This window comes from Trachinotus anak, unplaced genomic scaffold, assembly GCF_046630095.1.
Source record: "Trachinotus anak isolate AG129_WGS33_773 ecotype Australia unplaced genomic scaffold, CSIRO_AGI_Tana_v1 ptg000011l, whole genome shotgun sequence".
Taxonomy (NCBI): Eukaryota; Metazoa; Chordata; class Actinopteri; order Carangiformes; family Carangidae; genus Trachinotus; species Trachinotus anak.
In genome coordinates, this window is record NW_027273862.1 from 30,511,642 (window position 1) to 30,530,608 (window position 18,967).

The 18,967-nt window shown below is 43.3% G+C and overlaps 2 protein-coding genes across 3 annotated transcripts in view; one reads left to right on the plus strand and one right to left on the minus strand.

Moving 5' to 3' along the window:
* The window catches only part of LOC139628289 (nuclear receptor ROR-alpha A-like), a 55,471-nt gene extending 45,324 nt beyond the window's left edge, over nt 1–10,147 (minus strand). For both annotated transcript variants that reach the window (XM_071489855.1, XM_071489854.1), the window contains exon 1: nt 9,785–10,147. In XM_071489855.1, the coding sequence (XP_071345956.1) occupies nt 9,785–9,953 (169 nt within the window). In that variant the 5' untranslated portion in view covers nt 9,954–10,147. The remainder of the gene's footprint in view (nt 1–9,784) is intronic.
* Nucleotides 1–18,967, plus strand: part of gtf2a2 (general transcription factor IIA, 2) — a 40,946-nt gene that overhangs the window by 16,387 nt on the left and 5,592 nt on the right. The gene's annotated exons all lie outside the window — the stretch shown is intronic.

The window sequence follows — 18,967 nt, forward strand, 5'->3', positions numbered from 1 at the left end:
AAGGTGAGCGCCCCGCACCTGAGCAAAGTCACCGCTGAGGACTCGACTCTGTTTTTCTCAGGCACTTCTTTGGCCAACTGGGTTTTTCTTTGAAGTGTTTGTGCATTTCCCGTTGATACAGGATGTGATTCGGTAAATGATTCTGAAGGGTTAACCAATGGGTTTTCAGTGGAGGCGGGAACAGGCCATCTGATTGGCTGACTGTTTTTCTGAGATTGTTTAACTTTGTTTTAATTACCCTCATTTTCTACACTGTGTTCAATCACTACATGGCCAAAAATATGTGGACACAGGCACAAATCCAATCCAAGGGCCAGTTCTCCACGGTACACCTGCTCACAGATCTTCAGGTTCTTGCAAGGTAAGTTGGAGAACCCGTCTCAGTGTCTCGGAGCCTCAGACCGACGCTGGTGGTCAGGTCTGGCTCTCGGCCGTGTTCCAGTTCATCCACAGATGGTGTGTGTGTGTGTGGCTGAGGTCTGGACTCTGTGCAGACCAGCCAAACCTGCACCTCAACACTGTCCACATACTTTTGGCCGTATAGTCTATTGTTTTTCTTTCTTACAGTCTCTCTCTCAACAGGAAACAATGATTGGTCGAAGCCAGTGGCTGTCAGGCTCGTGATTGGCTGAGACACAACTGAGTCAGACAGTTCGCATGGAGATGTCAGGAGTGCGGATCAAATTATCAAATCACCATCTAAAATCTAACCAAGCCATGACTGTTATTACAGTAACCATGGTGACAAAGGTAGGTACACTGCTCTTGGTCAGCATGTTTACTACTGTAACCATGACAACCAAGGTCCGGTACACCTACCATGTTGTAATGTGTCCTAACAGCCAAGGTGCGGAGGGTCTGAGGAAACAGTATACAGTCACCGCTGCATTGTGGGAAATGTAGGATTCAGTGTTTGTGGAGATTATAATATTTAGTTGTTATTTTATTAAAGCTGCAGCAAGCGATTTTTCACTAAACTCTCACACATAAATATCTGATATAGAATCTGTTCATGGAGTTTTTACACAGAAACTGAATCATATCTGTACATGACACGAGATCAAAGTGTGTGTGTGTGTGTGGAACAGCCATAATAACAGATTGTCCTCTTGATCACGCTGCTCATTTTCTTTTTTTCTGCAGAAGATGAACTGAAGGACGAGCTGGACTGCTCTCTGTGCAACACTCTGCCGCTAATCGGGGTGCATGCACACACACACACGCACGCGCGCACACACTCACACACACACACACACACAAACTTTTTCATCTCGGAGAGAAAAACAAACAACTTTTGCATCACGTGTGGCTCCCTGGTGGATTCACATGGAGGAAAATAATCAGAGGCAGAAAAACGTATTTCTTTTTTTCTTTGATTTCAGGGTCCTGAGACACACACACACACACGCTACAGTGGGCAGCTGACAGGTGTACTTCATCACTTAAGATCATGGACTCTTGTTATAAAGAGTTTTCAGGTTTACTGGGTTCATCCATTCATGACACCCGTTCTCCGCTCTGGAGAACAGGTGTCACAAACCCGGTTTTCAACAGGCTCTGTTCACGACAAAACCCAGGATGAAGAACTTCAGATGAGATGGGGTGAAACAGGGACACCTGTAGGTGCATTCAGTGACAGTAAAGTCACATTCGACGCCAACGTCGCAGAATAAGAAGCTGTGGAGACACTAGAAGCTGGAGGGAGACTCAGAGAGCTCTGTCAACAAAGGGTCGAACAACCTGCACCAGACTTCATAGAAAAAAACTCATTCATATTATATGATTCAGATCTGCAACAGAATGTGATGACCTGAGATTAGCCCTGCAGCATCTGTTACCGTGGCGATCTACCTAGGCTAAAATGGCCAGTTCCCTGATACTCAAGTTAGACCCAAAGAGACCAGGTGAGGAAACAGTGAAGCACTTCTCACCACACTCATCCTCAGGAGGCAGAGTCCAGTAAAAAGAGCCGTCGGTCATTAAATGAGCAAAGTGTAACAAGACTAATGAGCTTAACCAGATGTTTTGTTCTTGAGCCACAAAGAGAACCAAACCAAACGGAGCGAAGTGATTCTTCATTCAGAGCAGCTGATTCTGTCTCCGCCCATCGCCGCGGTGATCTCCGACACCTTCAGCATCTTCAGCCTTAACCCGAATTTTTATCCCTTCTGCAATTTCTGCCGCCACCCAACACGTCACGCTGCGTCTGCACCAAACCGACGAGATAAACACTTCTGACTGATGAAGACAATTACTCTTTCCACACCTCTGTGCAAGAACAAAGAGCAGGCAAGAATAGCTTTGTATGCAAATTACACCCCCCCCGCCACCTCAGTCGACATACCAACATCAAAGGTGGCGGCTGACAGCGCCCTGGCGTGCAGCGAGAGGCTGATCAGGATTCACAGCAGTTAGATGATGGTTCACTTTAATCCTGCAGGAAACTTCACCTCAGCATCAAACACACACACACACACACAGCGATCAGAACAATATTAATACAATAACTGCATTTATGTGGTTTCATCACTGCAGAGTTACAAAGTGCTTCAAGCTCCATGAGGCTCGACTTTGAGCTAAATGCTAACGTAAGAGAGCTAACATGCTACACAGCAGCAAACAGAGTGCCGCAGAGGATGATGGGAAGGTCTTCGGCTATGAACCATTTAAAGTTTGACCTCCACATGTTTAATCTGTCAGGAAAAAAAATGTTTTAAAGCATCTGTGTTTGACAAAAACTGAAAAAATGAACCTTTTATTAGCTGAGGAGAGAAGAAACAATCAATCGTTAACTAAATCAATGAATCAATTAAAAATGTCGAATCTGATGAAAATGTGCAGCAGGAAGCAGGGAGATAAGGAAAAGTTTGGTTCCTGCTATCAGCTGCCAGCCGCCGTCACTCAGACAGATCATCCTCATCATTTCATCATTAAAGGCTAAGACTCTCATTTCATCTACAGCAGCTCAGGGGCCGCGTCCTTCAGGGGCCACATCTGAAGACTGACTGCATTGCAGCGGCACAACTGGATTTGAAGGTGTTTCATTGGACCAAGAGGTTAACCTGAAGAAGAATCCATCAAACATCTATAATCTATCTATATCTAATATCATCATTAAATCAATAAGGGTCTCAAATCATGATCTAGTCGTGATGAATCCTCCTGATTTCCAGCTGTTTTCTAACATCTGATCCTGCAGCTGGATCCAGTCCTGACAAGAGGTAATGAAATTTCCACAACAGCTCTCTCTGTCTTTATCGGGCGGTCAACGAGGCGTGTTCGCCAAACGGGCCCGCCGCCGCACAAAGCAGCCGTCAATCGCTCTAATTAACGGCTGGCTCCAGACCAGAGTGAGAGGCACTCTGGGTAATTATCATCAGAGTGGAGTAATTCAGCTCGTGTAGGAGTCTGGAGGAGGGGGGGGTTGTTAAATAACCTGAGGTATGAGTGCAGCTGTGTTTCTCTCAATCAAAGAAAAATACCCAGAAAACCTGTTTTGTTTTGTTTCTTCTCACAAACTCCAAATAACCACATGTCTGATTTTTAATCAATAAAAGATTTGATTTCACATTGTTGCTGCCTCAGAATCTCCTCCTTTGCTGTATTTATGACAATTTTAAAGTTTGTGTTGGTGTAAATCAGAGTTTTCAGTGTCGAGTCACGTTACTGTCACTATTATAAAGAAAATATGTTACATTCAACTTTTAAATGTTGTATTAGAAATGATCACATTACCTGCTACCTGCATGTTAGCACGCTGAAGTTAGCGTTGTTAGCACAGTGTGCAGCCTCACAGAGCAGCTTTCCTCTGCAGCTCTGAGATCGTCAGGGACTCAGACCCTGCACGTCTGTGTCAGCTGATCACAGATCATTAAATCCTGTCAGTGGTGGAAACGCTCAGCGGCTGCTGGAGTTTCATTCAACCACGGATCAAAACCACCGGAAGTCACATCCAGACCTCCTCCAGCAGCCGGACCACCAGAGCCACCAGGGACCTGCTGGCCACACACACACACACACACACACACACACACACACACACACACACACACACACACACACACACACACACAAGGGATGGACTTGGCTGAGCACATCGTCACCCAGTTTGCTTAACACTTCAAACTGGGTCACTCAGTCACATTCAACTTCTGTGAAAGTTACAAAAGCAGGTTTATTCCTTTGCCTGCTTGGGCCGATATTCGAGGATATCGAGTACCGCAATATTTTAATAAAATCTATTTTTTTTTTTGCAGTTTTGCACAGTCTGCAGAGTCCGAGTCTCATTTCACTGCTTCGCTTACTCTACATTGTTCCACAGCATGTGACAAATAAAACTTTTCTGGTTAGAAACTGTAATTATGTGTTATTAAAACTTTTTTTTTTAAATGATTACGTATTATAAAAAAATGCAATATTAATTACGTTTTATTAAAAAAACAAAAAAAACAAATATAAAATACAGATCACCCCTCCCCCCATGATAATATCCGAAAATATTTGGGGTGAACTGTATCAAGACAATAAATTCTGGATATCGTCCAGGCCCATTGCCTCCTAAATATCAATGGAAAAGTGAAGAATGCTCTGTAGGACTTTACAAAGTGATGTCATCAAATTTCTGGTTTTGTCCTGTTGTTTCTTAAACAGCGATGATGTGATGATGATGAAGAAAACTCCGCTGACACCGTCTTGCTTGTATATAAAGAGGTCCAGCATCAAATCAAGCACCATGGATTGCCTGAGAGAGGAGTCGAAGCCAATGTGAATCTCCTCTGAATAACTGCTCTAACTCCCCGTCTATATGAGTTGGTTGTCTTCCTGAACCTAAGACAACGTATGTGATCCATACCATAAAAGGCCTCATTCAGAGGGACAGTCATCTCAAAAACCCCTAGACCTAAGACCAAAAAAGGCCACATTCTCCTAAACAGAGAAGCACCCATCTCCCAGTGCATCCTCTGACCTGGGACCCCTATCTAAACATACCAAACCCATAAAGTTACATATCCTATAGAACTTCAGATACTACAGTCCGACCAAAGTCCGAAGATATTCAGTTTACTTTCAGGTAGGATGAAGAAAAAAAGCATCAAAGTGTTGCATCTGAGAGACATTCTGGCTGAGAAATGACAGAAATCATTATTCAATTAACAAAATTGTTGCTCATTTTTCTGTTGATTGTCAATCAATCAATCAACTCTGCTACAAACTCTGCTTCTTTGATTTGAACCAGATCTTTCACTTTACTGTCGTCCAGCAGTTCATCACTGCTTCAGTCATCTGTTAGAATAATCAATCACTGATTAAATTCTCTCATTCAGGTTTTCCATGAACTCTCAGGAAAGGAGGTCACATGTTCACCGACAACGAATAACCACACTAACAGAACAGAAATGTTGCTTATTTCCTGTCTGCAAGAAAAGAGGAGACGCTCTGCAATGAGAGCTGAAGATAAAGGTTTCTGGTTTATTGTTTGTAATGATGCTACAGCTGAGTCAAAGAAGAAGAAGAAGCAGAAGAGGAAAGAGAGAGACGGGCTGTGTGGGCGAGACGGAGAAACCTTGCAGGGCCGTGACGCTCGTCTCATCCCAGAGGAGAAGAAGAAGAAAGAAAAACAAAGTGACGAACAGTGACACAACATCAAAACTCAGCGAGGACAGAGACGCGCAGCGAAGACAAAGACACGGAGGAGGGACAGGAAGAGAGAGAGTGAGGCTTCAACCTTCACTGTGGGTTTACAGGGTGAGAGCGTTTCTGAAGAGTGAGGAAGAAGACGTGAGTTTTTAGAAAATTATATTTTAGGGAAACATTTCTGAAAAGAGAAAAACAGTTGGGCGGCCCGATGGCGGAGTGGTTAGGACGCGTACCACATGAGCTGATGCTCTCAGCGCCGGTTCCACTCCTGACCGGCCGACTCTTTCCTGCGTGTCATTCCCCCTCTCTCTCTGCCCCTTTCCTATCACTCTCTACTGTCCTGTCAAATAAAGGCAAAAATGCCCAAAAAATATCTTTAAAAAAAGAGAAAAACTGTTTGGAAAATGTGGTAAATGTGGTTGGAAAAAGAAAACGAACAACTCCTCCAACCTGAATATCAACTGTCTGATACGACCATCCGAAAGAGCACCCTATGGTGCTATATTTTCGTCACCATGGTTACTATCATAACGGTCATGACTTGGTTAGGTTTAGGAAAAGATGGAGATTTGGGTTCCCTTTGCTCCTGTCATCATCACTACGACCACTAGATGTCGCCTAGCAACAAAACCTAACTATGGGTCATAATAACCTGCTGACCGACGACCTGTGGGCTTGTTAAGTGGGAGCATTTTGAAAAGAGAGGACATGTTTGGAGAGAGGGTGACCTTTTTGTAGATAAATTACGTTTTTGAAAAATGAAGAAAATTTGTTAAACATGTACATTTTTGGAGAGTGAGGATGTTCTGGGTCAGAATCTGGATACTGTCAGAATCAGGTCTACAGTGAGATACAGCCTAAAAGCTGTTCACAGGTCTGTTTTAAAGCCGTCACTCTCACACTCCGGAGGCTCAGGCTTGGTGCCCTTCACATCTTACATAATGCACGCCTGCTGCCTTCAAGTGCCGTCAGAAATAGCACGACTGCCAGCTGAGCGTGAGCTGACACAGGCTGAATGAGATTGGAAGCTGAGGAAGTCGTATGTGTGAACTTTTAAAACTACAAAAGCTGATGTTTTTTTTCTGATCTCATGTTAAACATTTTCTGAATCACAGGATATTTGAATTTCATGGATCATGGTCGTTAAGTTGTGAACATCAAATCTCACCTGTAGTTTGTTAGTTTCACTGATTTTATTCTGAAAGTCCTGATCAGAACTTCTGATTCGTATGTCACTGCTCTGTCTTTCAGATGCTTGTCTGCTTGTCGCCCACAATGTTGTCATCTGTTAGCGAATTGTGTCACAAACAATCACAGCACTGTTAGTCATTTATGAGTTGCTATTTATAGGTATTTTGATTTGAAAGTTCAGTTGCCTCTGCTTGTCCTGCCTGCAGACAGGTCTCTCGTCCCACAGACGGAATGTAACTCCACCGTGTTGGACTGCAGCTGGTGACAGTGGTTCTTGTTCTCCTCCTCATCAAGGAGAACTATTCTCTGAGAACCCTGTTTGTAGTGTACAGTCTTGTATGAACAAAGTATTATTCAAACTATCTTTAAGTTTACATTTATCTGTTTGATATGTGTTACACCTTCCTGTCAGAGCTGTTAAAGTTATGTGTTCTATAAAGCCCACCCAGGAACCCAGCATTGAACTGATAAGATTAGATAAAATAAGATAAGATGAACTCCATTAATAACTTTAGGGGAATTTACATTGTTACAACAGCAGGGTGTAGATGAGGATTCATGGAAGGGAGGGAGGGCTCTGAGCCTCTCTTCTGATTGGCTGACATCACAAAGTTGCAGAAGTCCTGATGGCTTGTTAATTAATATTGAACCTTGACCTGCTTTATAATCAAAAAACACATGGACATCTACATTTATACTATATGGGTCCTTTAACATGAGCTAGCTTGTCCACAATGACCACAGTTAACACAAAGTTAGCAAACTGTAGGTAATGCCTCTCAATAAGCAGACACAGCACAATCACATGGAGACGATCATGATGAACCTGCTCCTGAATCACCACCGCTTCATTAAAAGATGCTCCACGTCACCCACAATGACATGAAGAGAGCCACAAATGTGCAAAACCTGTTTCACGTGTACAAATGGATCCACAGTCCAACAAAGGTCCAATAAAAACTTCCATAAACTACATCAGATGTCACTGATATTGATATATTCATCTCCATCAAGTAAAAGCTGCTCTCTGTAGTTTTCAATCAAACAAACAGGAGGAAATAGTGGATCTATTAGGGACTATTTTCAGCGGTGGATTAGTCCACATTTGGAACAGAGACAGGCACGAACATGGTGCAACCTAAACAACGACATCAGTAAAGACGAGTAGTAAAAACACACACTGATGATTATGTGTTTATCTTTATGTTAATTAAACAGTGTGTTTGATTCACTGCTGCTGTCTCTTCAGAAAATACTTAATAAATTCAGAACTTCAATCTCTAACCCCTCACGTCAGATGGAAGTCTGACCTTTGACCTTGCCCTGGAGAAAGGTCAAGTCTGCTCTGTCAGTCAGCAATAAGAAAGTATTTTGACTGGAGCTGGACAGACTAACCATCACACCTCACTTTAGGTTGAAGGAGCTGGTTGAGCTGCAGGCCAGTGTCTGTGGACTTAAAGTGAAAGTGTTTAGCAGCAGCTTTGGGATCAGAGATCAGATGCTTCTATGTTTCCCTGCAACCAGAGACACATCAAACACACCCTAATAACCTGCTGCACAGACGATCTATGGGCTCGTTCTTAACAGGTGGACTGTCTCATCGATTTTGCCATTTTTTCTGTCATTGCTGATTTCACACCACTCAAGCCTCTTTGAATTTACAAGGCGTACTTGAATGCAGCACCCACTGAGTTCTCCCTGGGAGTGTAGTTTTTTTTGTCCTTGATTATTTGCTCAGGTCCTGGCTCCTCGCTGCTCTGCTTTTGACTGAACATCTCCGAAACAGAGTCACACTATCTGCTCGTCTCGATTTCCACACAGCTCACTCACTGGTGTTTTTCTTCCCCTTCTCCTTGAACAGCTGTTACATAACCGACTCTGCTCTGAGAAACTCAATGAAGCTCCATCTGACCGCCTCTCTCTCTCTCCAGTCTGCATACCAATAATGAGCTGCAGGAAAATCTGCCGTCAGGCCTGAGAGCTGCACACAGAGGAGATATGACTTCACTCACTGGTATTAATAATGTGTGTCTACAAGTGTGTAACTATTTCTAAACAAACAAATAAGAGCTGTACTTTTCCTAGGACATGAAAGGGAGCAGAATGGGGCTGGAAAAGTACTGACACTTATGTTTTTAGTTGATGGATTAATTACAGAGTCTATGAAATGTCAAAAATTGTAATAAATAAATAAATAAATAGCATTTCAGCATTACTAATCCTAATTTACAGCGTTAAATGGCCCAAATTTATGCTCATAAACATTAAAGGTAGTTTTTCCTAAATTAATGAGAAAGAAAAGCACCAAATTCTTTGAAATTTAAGAAACTGGAACTGGGATTTTTTTCTGTATTTGCTTGAAATTTTTACAAAAAAGGTTTAGATCAAAATAGTTGCTAATTAATATTTGGTTGATCCACAAATAAGGGATCGATGGGTTCAGCTTTAGTTCCAGTACAGCCCAACTGGCCTGAGGTCAGGGGGCTCTGTGCAGACCGGTCAACCTCTTCCACAACAAACTGGGAGAACCCTGTCTTTATGAGCTGGATCCTGCAGGAGGCCGCTGTCGTGTTGAAACAGAGAACTGACAAAACACCAAGAAAGGTGGAAGGACACCTTTGTCCAAATGAACACTGCAGCACAACACAAAACCACAAGCTCACTGCAGAACATGGTGATTACAACAAACATGCGTTGGTCTGAAGAAACTGAAGAAGTCACAATAACTCAGTTCAGGGCTTTTGCTCCTCCAGCTGAGCTCTGCGGACCTCGGCTCTGCCCGTGTCCGACCCTGAGCGACCGCCCGCTGCTTCACAAACAACCAAAGTCCCGACAAAACTCCGAGCGTCACAAGCTGCTGCGTTCAGGTGTCAGTTCAGCTCAGTGGGAGCGCGCTGCTCCACAGCCGCGACGCTGTCACTCAGCTCTGCGCTTCATGTCAAACCGCCGGTCTTACCTTTGCTGTAGCCGGAGTTGGAGGAGCTGGTGCCGGAGCTGCTGTGTCTCCTGGCCGGTGTCAGTTGCTCTCCACCGCGCTGTGTCTCCGGCGTCTCTGTGAGCGGTGTAGCGGGCTCAGAGCCGCTCCTGCCCGGGTCGCTCGCCGAATCCTGCGGGGACGGCTCCATTCATGCACCGGGGGAAAAATAAATAAATACTCCAAAACGAGGTCCGTGGTTGTTAAAAAGCTAAAACTAGTAAAGACAAACCGAGCTGGGGAAACCGGCGGGGCGGTGTGTTTGAACAGCGGGAGGAGAGCGTCTGTGGGGCGGCTGTCAGGACGCTGCTGTGAGCGCCATTTGGAGGAGAAGACGCCGGGCTGGAGGAGAGGGAGGGCGGCGCTGTGGAGAGCAGAGCTGCCCTCCCTGGAGGCTGAGATCCGGGCTGGATCCACACCGAGCAGCTAATTTACAGGGCTTCAGAACAAAATTAACACAGGTCTGAAATCTCAAATCAAGTCACATTATTAAACAAACTGTGAGTGAAAATATAAGTTCATGCAGGTATTTCAAAGCACCAGCAGAGTGAACTGGTGTCTGCAGCAGGACAGAGGTCTGTGGGTGCACAGGAGGCCGGGTCACACCTTGATGCCTGTCACCCATTTAAGGATCACTGTGTCAGAGCTTCATTACCAAACACAAATTAATTATTTGTCAAGAGATTATCCCTTTACTGCACATTGTTGACCAGAGAGGACCCCATGCACCTCCCCACTTACAGAGAGGCCTATTTATAATTTTCACACATGGTAATAACTGATGACATGCTCCTGTGGGTGAGATGTGGTGGAACAGAACAAGAAGATGGAGAACCACGCACTGAACCGTGCCAGAAGAGATTTAAAGATTTAAAAAAACAATAAAAATACAAGCATGAGCATGGATCTCTGAGGACAAATTTATTTCTATAAATATAAACATATATTTCTATAAACTGTGATTTTAAATTTTTTGCCTCAAGTCAGCACTGCGCAGTGAGGATACTTGTTAGGACAATACAATGCTCGATGATGTAAAAAAACGAGCCCACAGGTCGTCTGTCAGCAGGTTACCCATGGGTTCTGTTGCTAGGCGACATCTAGTGGTCGTAGTGATGATGACAGGAGCAAAGGGAAAAGTGCGGTGACGTAGTTTATAGAGCGACAAAGTCCACGTCAGGAGGAGGTTGGGGTGGATGGATGAATATGACCCAGGAGAGCGGTGTTCGATTCCCATGTGACAGTAGCAGTTTATGTTGTTTCTATTATCCATGACCGTTTGCTGTTATTATTGTAACCATGACAACAGAGATGGAGATGTAACATGATGTAAGAAGATCAAGGCTATTTGCTAATACTCAGACTCAATAACATTTTATAATCTAAAGGAACCTGATGGAGCAGTTTGGTCTGTTCCACTTGACAAATGGATCCAAGAATCAGGTTTTTAGAGGCTGATGTGAAGGTTTCAACAGTTTAGAGTTTACACAAAAAAACAAAAAAACAAAATCTGTGGTCAGTATGATTAGATATTTTTTTTCAACCAAAAATGACCCTAAGTGCAAAAACGCGCGTTAGATGTTCACAGAAAATTATAATTGTGAGGAGTCATAGAAGTTTCTCTCTGACACAGACAATGACTGAACAATATCGAATTCACATAGGTGGGGTTTTATGACATGATTGTTGTACAATATAGAAGAGATAAAGTGTATTTTCCACTGCATGCTGTCCGATCAGACGTAGTTATCACAGAACTCAGGCTGGTTTTCATTTTGTTTTGGACCCTCCTGCAGCCTTCCTCCGCTCAGTGAACCCTGCCAGCTGTGTTACTGCCTCCCGCTCTACCTTTTCATCATCAGCTTCTTCCATCACCAATTTCCTTTTGCCAAAAGCTTCACAATGCCTGGAACATTTTAAAAGGAGGATATTGCTGCAGATTTCATCACTTTAATTAGCTCAGTTGAAATAAAAGAGCTGAATGTGATGATTATTTAGAGCCATGATGAGGACCGAAGCGGTTGGCAGTCTTCTTTAGCCTGCAGTGAAAAGCCTCAGGAACACACACATTTTACTCATTTTAATCTCACCACGGGGTTCAGGAACCGTCCACCTGCTTCAAACTGCTGCGTCTTTTAAACTGCTCTCAGATCAGAGCAGATACACTTTGCATTTTCATCCATAAAGTCTGACCTTAACAGTGGAGTAAGCTTCCTGGGCACCAAGCACAAGGCTCTGAGGTCAGAGGCTGCTGTAAAGCCTTCTGCTGCAAAATTGTGGTGTGTGATTTTTGTGCGAGCTAGCTCAGAGTTCACGTCATAAAGTTTCTAATGAACTAGTTCACGTTCATTTCTTCCATATATTTTAACGCTTTTTCATTCGAACCTCCTCCAACCCGTCTTCAACCTAATGTGTCGTTTCAAATCTGTTACGTTTTTCAGACCTAGCCGACACAGTTTGCATAAGAATGCGAGATTTAGCAGCACCAGTTAGCGGCGTTCTTTGTATTGCCAGCACTAGACACCACGCTGGATGCATGCCGGGTGCAGTAAATCCTTGGGTGCTGCTGTAAAAATGGAGTTTGTTTTCTGGTGATGTTCTTTGGCAGTTTGTAAAACAGCACTTTAATTCATTTCCACCACTTTCTGGTCTTTGTATCAGCTCTTAATGAGGATCAAAAGGTTCATAAGGAGTTTCAAGAAGAATTTAAGGGGGTTCTACAAGAACGTAAGGAGGTTCCAGATGGTCTTTAGGGCATTTCAGATGTTCTTTGAGATTAAAGAGGAGGTTCCAGTGTCTCTAATTTCTTGAGGAGGTTTCATAGATAAGCTGTTTACATGATCTTGAGGATGATAAAGGTTCTTCAGTATGTTCCAGAGGTTTTTTTTAAGGGCTTCTAAAGAGAGGTTCTAGAGGTTATAAAGTTTCCTCAAAAAGTTCCTGTGGCTCCTCTGGTGCTTCATAGCTTCTGGAGTCTTCAAGGAGCTCAACAGTTTCTCGACTTTTGCAAGTTAAACTGTTCTGCATGATCTTAACATAGCTTCATGTTTTCTCCAGAATGGCCTGGAGGTTGTTTAGCTTTGGGAGGTTACAGAAAACCTTGAAGAGGTTCAGAGGTTATTGTGAAAGTTATGCACTTCCTCAAGGGTTACCAGAAGATCTGAATGGGCCTCCGTAGCTCCATGAGGACTTTATCCAGGAACATCAGAATTTCCATAGGTTCTAAGAGATCTTGGGGATAGGGTCTCAGGGCTGACATAAAATTTTTGAGGAGGTTCCAGAAGTTCTTGAAAAGGTTTTTCAGTTTCCTGAAGAGGGTTGGGGGTCCTTACAGGGCTCTTTGTTTTATGGAGAAGATTTCATGGATGAGGTTATTCTGCACAACCTTCGAGAGATGATGTGGGTTCTTCACTGGACATGGAAGCCTCCAGAAGATTTTGATGTGGTCCCAGAGGTCCCAGAGAAAGTTGTGCAGTTCCTCAAGAAACTATTATGGTTTCTTTAGCAGTTTTCGGAGTTGCTTCTTGAGAAACAAGCTTCATTCATCACATTGATATATCATTAAAAGAGCCAACGTCAGCAGGTTCATTCTTTCACAGAATAGGTCTGTGCAGGTGAAGCAGCCAGGTGTGATTAAGACAGTGATTCGTTGTTCCCACTCAACAACTGTATCATGTCCTGTTGTGATCATAGAACAGATCAGGTGGGTTTTCTCTCCGGCAGCAGGGTGGAGCTCAGTGATTGACACCTACAGTTACCTCACCCTCTGAACCTCTCTGTATGCAAATCAGAACAGCCTGAGGGCCTAATCCTCACTTCAGCTGTGTAATAGATATGAGGCAGTAACACAGACAAAAGATTTACCCAGGACACCACAGGAAATGAACAGTTGCTGTTTTGTAATCCCAGACTGATCATTATTCCTGAGCTTTCTACTGTCACCTCTTTCCTTCCTGCCTGAAACAAAAGGCCTTGCTCTTCTGTAGTACTTTATAAAAAAGGGGTTTGGTTGGTTGTGTGGAGGTGCAGAGTTGCTGAGATTCAACCCGCATAACAGGAACAGAAGATTTTATTCATCATCCGGGTGTGACAACCTGCCGGTCAGCGTCAACCAGGTGAGAACTTTTCAACAACTTCTCAAACCTGAACAACCATCAACCCTCTGGTACGACCCATAGCAGTGTCTCTTGGTTGTCATGGTTAAAATAATAAAACACGTGGACTACAGCATGAGTGGCATACTTACATTCGTCACCATGGTTACTATAATAATGCTCATGGTTTGGTTAGGTTTAGGAAAAGATGGTGATTTGGGTAACAATAAGAACTTCCTCAACATTAGATGATCTTTGTTGTCATGGTTACAGTAACAACGGTCATGGATAATAGAAACAACATAAAGTGCTACTGTCACATAGGAATCGAACACCAAATATCTAATCATACTGACCACAGATTTTGTTTTTTTGTTTTTTTGTGTAAACTCTAAACTGTTGAAACCTTCACATCAGCCTCTAAAAACCTGATTCTTGGATCCATTTGTCAAGTGGAACAGACCAAACTGCTCCATCAGGTTCCTTTAGATTATAAAATGTTATTGAGTCTGAGTATTAGCAAATAACCTTGATCTTCTTACATCATGTTACATCTCCATCTCTGTTGCCATGGTTACAATAATAACAGTGAACGGTCATGGATAATAGAAACAACATAAACTGCTCCTGTCACATGGGAATCGAACACCGCTCTCCTGGGTCATATTCATCCATCCACCCCAACCTCCTCCTGACGTGGACTTTGTCGCTCTATAAACTACATCACCGCACTTTTCCCTTTGCTCCTGTCATCATTACTACGACCACTAGATGTCGCCTAGCAACAGAACCTAACTATGGGTCATAGTAACCTGCTGACAGACGACCTGTGGGCTCGTTTGTTACAGGTGGACAGTCTGGAAGGGTCTTTTCTCTGTAAGCCCTTTGGTCATTTAAGCATCAAAATCTAATGTTTGTTGCTGTCACATTAGTTTGTCTGATGATAAAGTGCAGTTTTGGCTTCTTATGGGCTCACTGTCCACTTTATTAGGGACACCTGACAAATCTAATGCAATCAAATACAACAGCACAGCCATAAATTTCACCTTTAGAAAGATAATAATGTTTAGGTTTGATTGACACTGTCAGAGAATAATTGATTTATCAAAAAATTTAGAAATTGAGGTACTGCCTGATGTTTTCTTTATTTATGTACCTACTCAATAGCATACAGTGTGTGCCTCATCTCTTTGTCTTTGCCTCTTACTCTTTTTGATTTTGCTGCATCCTCATGTTCGTGCTCATTTTTTTTACTAAGTGGCTTTAAGTTTATTAAGATGCTTTAAATCACAGTTTTCACAATCACAAATTCTGCACTTTCAACCAATGAGAGCTGGCCAACAGGTGAGCCCTGCCACAGAGCCAGCAGGTACCACACCTGCTATGCTGGAATACTTAAATGAAAGGCAGCCTAAGAAAGCGCAGCTTGTGTGACCTGTTCGTACAAGGTGTCATTAAACACAGAGGAGGGAAGGTGGAGCTGCGACGCCTCTATCATCATCTCGCCACCTCATCGGTCACTGTTCACACTGTGGAGCGAGCGCGTCCACCTCTCTGCCGCCTCCCTCCTCTGCTCCGGCTCTGACAGCAGCCATAATTTATCTTGACAGGGAAGGAAGCTCACAGCATCTGGCTCGTCCTTGCTGTGAATGACACCGAGACACCGACAGCAAGTGAGGAAAAGGACATCGAGTTTGCAGGGCGAGTAAGACTGACGGACAAATGCAGAGCTTCAGCTGTGATATTCTGTCATATCACTGGTTTAACAACTGAAATAAGCACAAGCTGTTGTAAATATCATAGAAACCCCAGATATTGTCCCACAGCCACTGCAACTATGGTCTCCTGTTGTATTTATTGATTAATTCTAATAACATTGACATTACTTAATATTTTAAAGGTCCAATATTTTAACTTCTTCTGTGTTTTATCTGAAGTGTTGATCTCCATCAGAAGATATATTTGTGGTTCTAAGAACCAAAAACCATCTCAGTGTAGTTTAACATCTCCTCTCTCAGGCTTCTCTCTGGAGCTCTATTCACAACAGGTCAGTCAGCCAATCAGAGGAGAGGATCTGAGCCTCTTTTCTGAGTGATATAGCTATGGCTAGATATAGAAATATAGCAGATTTCAGGTAAAAAATCACAGAAACAAAATCCAGCAAAGGTTAGATGGTGGCTCCAGTGGGCGGGGCCTGGGGTGGTGACTGCTTTGTTGTGACATCACAAAGTTCCAGAAGTCCTGACGGCTGGTTTTAAGGCTCAGTTTCTGAATACAGGCTGTGTGCATTTCTCTGTGGACTGAGGCTTTGATACTTTCACAGTATTCATATAGAACCTAGACCTGCTTTATAATCACAAACACATGGACATCTACCTTTAGACTGGATGGAGCTTTAAATCCACCACAGTCATTATTTGTACAGGTAATTAATGCAGAAATTCCAAGATATTTCTATTCAATTAAATTTCTGCCAAAGTCATTGGTTTGATTTTACTCCAGCACCATTTCAGTACTGTTTCTGCATCTTAGCGTGAATGTTCAGAGCTTCCTCCTTTGCTCTAAATGTTGTTATGCACATCCTTTGTCATAAAATATAAAGAGAGAAATAAAAGATAAATGAAGTCAGCTCATAAGTTTTTATATTCTGAGATTCTGCTGACAGCTTGTGCAGCTTACAGCTCCCACTGTAACATTTGGTAGTAACACAGTGTTTTTAAGGGTTAATTGGAGCCTCAGACCCAGCAGAGTCTGTCTCCGCAGACTCACATACCAGCGCCGGGTTCAGCCGGGTCGTGTGGAGGGATCGCAGTATGGCAGGTTGCGGGGGTCAGATCTTTGGAGGAGATAAGCGCAGCTGCAGGAATCCAGCCCGGGTCAGGGCATGAGCCGACATATGAAGAGAGAAAGCTACTTTTATTTTGATACAAGTGTCAAAATAAAAATAGTAGATTAATGTTTCCCACCATGATTAATAATTTATTTTGTGATTAATCAAATTGATATTTGAGCAGTTTATTTAAAAAGAAAGGATGAGAATGCGTAATGTTTTAAAACACTTAAATACAGAGCTCTGTGGCTCCGAGGAATCAGACACATCACTGGATTTGTTAGTAGTGAACAGTCAGTGTAACTGAACCAGCAGCCGTGCAGAGTTAATGTCGTGCTCCACGGCAGCAGTTCGATATGAACGCAGCGTCCCTGGCTGGTACAAGAGCAGCTGTTATGTAACTACACAGTAGATAACAGCAACTGAATGCAGGTCAGTGAATGGAGGGAAATGTGCTGCTGTCAGTGGGGTGTGAAGCCTGAACCACGCCAAGATATCTGACTCTGTTGCCGGTTGAAGGGAAGTTCGGAGACTTTTGTTTGGTTTTGTCTTTAATTGCGACACAGTATTAATGAATCAATATGAATTCATTCAAGCTGATAAACTGAACAGCTAAAACTGATCTGTCTCTGTCACTTGTTTTTTTTTTTCAGATTAAAAAAAAAATCATAAAAGCTCTGATTTATTTTTGCCCAACCAATAACTTGCATTGATCTGATCTGTATCATCCTGCAGATTAAACGCAACAAACACACACACTGCACATACGTCTCCTCCTCTCTATCATCTGAGCCTGTTTCCCGCTCAGATAATCCGCTGTGATAAATAAAAGCTGAGCTGATAGGAGAGCAGACGCCTCCTCGGCGATCAGAGGGAAGCGAAGCCGCTCTCAGAATAACAGCGTGAGTCATCGTCGGACTAACAGCTCAGTTCAATAATTCAAGCTCCTCTGTAAGAATGAATTATTGAGTCTGGAGACTGTGTCATGCACCGTGAAGCCGCTCGGCTGAATATTCTCCTCTTATCAGGAACAGATTTTCTCTTCTTAGACGATCGGCTTCTGGAGTCAGGAGAGTGTTTCCAAACTGAACTACACTTATGAAAGAGCGCAGACAAAGAACATTTTGAACTTCACATGAACTGTCTATTAGAGACTGTCCCACAGGTCGTCTGTCAGCAGGTTGTTATGACCCATAGTCAGGTTCTGTTGCTAGGCGACATCTAGTGGTCATAGTAATGATGACAGGAGCAAAGGGAAAAGTGCGGTGACGTAGTTTATAGAGCGACAAAGTCCACGTCAGTCCTTATTTTAACGCAAATCTTTCCCTCTTTCCCTTTTTTATACCATTATTATAGTAACCATGGCAACAAAGGAAGGTACACCGCTCTCCATACAGTTTGAGCTGATATATATCCTCAACATGACACAAAAAAATAAATCAGGTAATAATAATAATGAAATGCATTTTATCTGTAAGCGTGTCTGACATTGACAACAACTTCTCGCAGCACCGGGAGAGAGCAGTGAGTAGCCCCCCCCTCCAGGGACAGCGAGCCATGCGCCAGACCAGGTCCCTAGCTTCGAAGATTAGCTCTAGTGACTGAAAGAAGGAGATCATGAATACAAGCAACTGAAATGAGTTTCCTCCGCAGGATGTCTGGGCTCAGCGGTTAGGACACCTGTGGCGCCTTCCACTGGAGGTCTTCCAGGCACGTCCAACCAGGGGGAGGCCTCAGGGTAGACACTTGAGAATTATATATGTGGCCTGGGAACACCTCAGGATCCCGCAGGAGGAGCCGGAAGATGTCGCTGGGGGTGGGACGTCTGGAATACTTTGCTCGACCTGCTGCCACTGCGACCAGACCCCCCGGATAAGCCACAGAAAAATGGATGGATGAATAAATACATTTTTGGGAGACAGGGTGTGATTCTTACATCCTGTGAACTGGTCCTGTTTGATTAAGTTGAAGAACATGTTGTGTTGTTTCCTGTGAATCCCTTGTGCATGTGCAGGTGATTTGACTGGTCACTGATGATGAGATCTACTATAAAGAGCCAGAGTGAAAATAAAAGCTGCTGGAAAAAAACATAAATAATATTAAAAATAGTTTGATATGACAAAGATTCAGCTTCTCACCTTGTGTCTGTTTCCTTGTTGGCTGTTACACTGAGTGAGAGTCAGATGAAAAAGCTGCTCTGACGTCCCTGTAATGAAACCGAACCATCTGTGCACGTTTCCC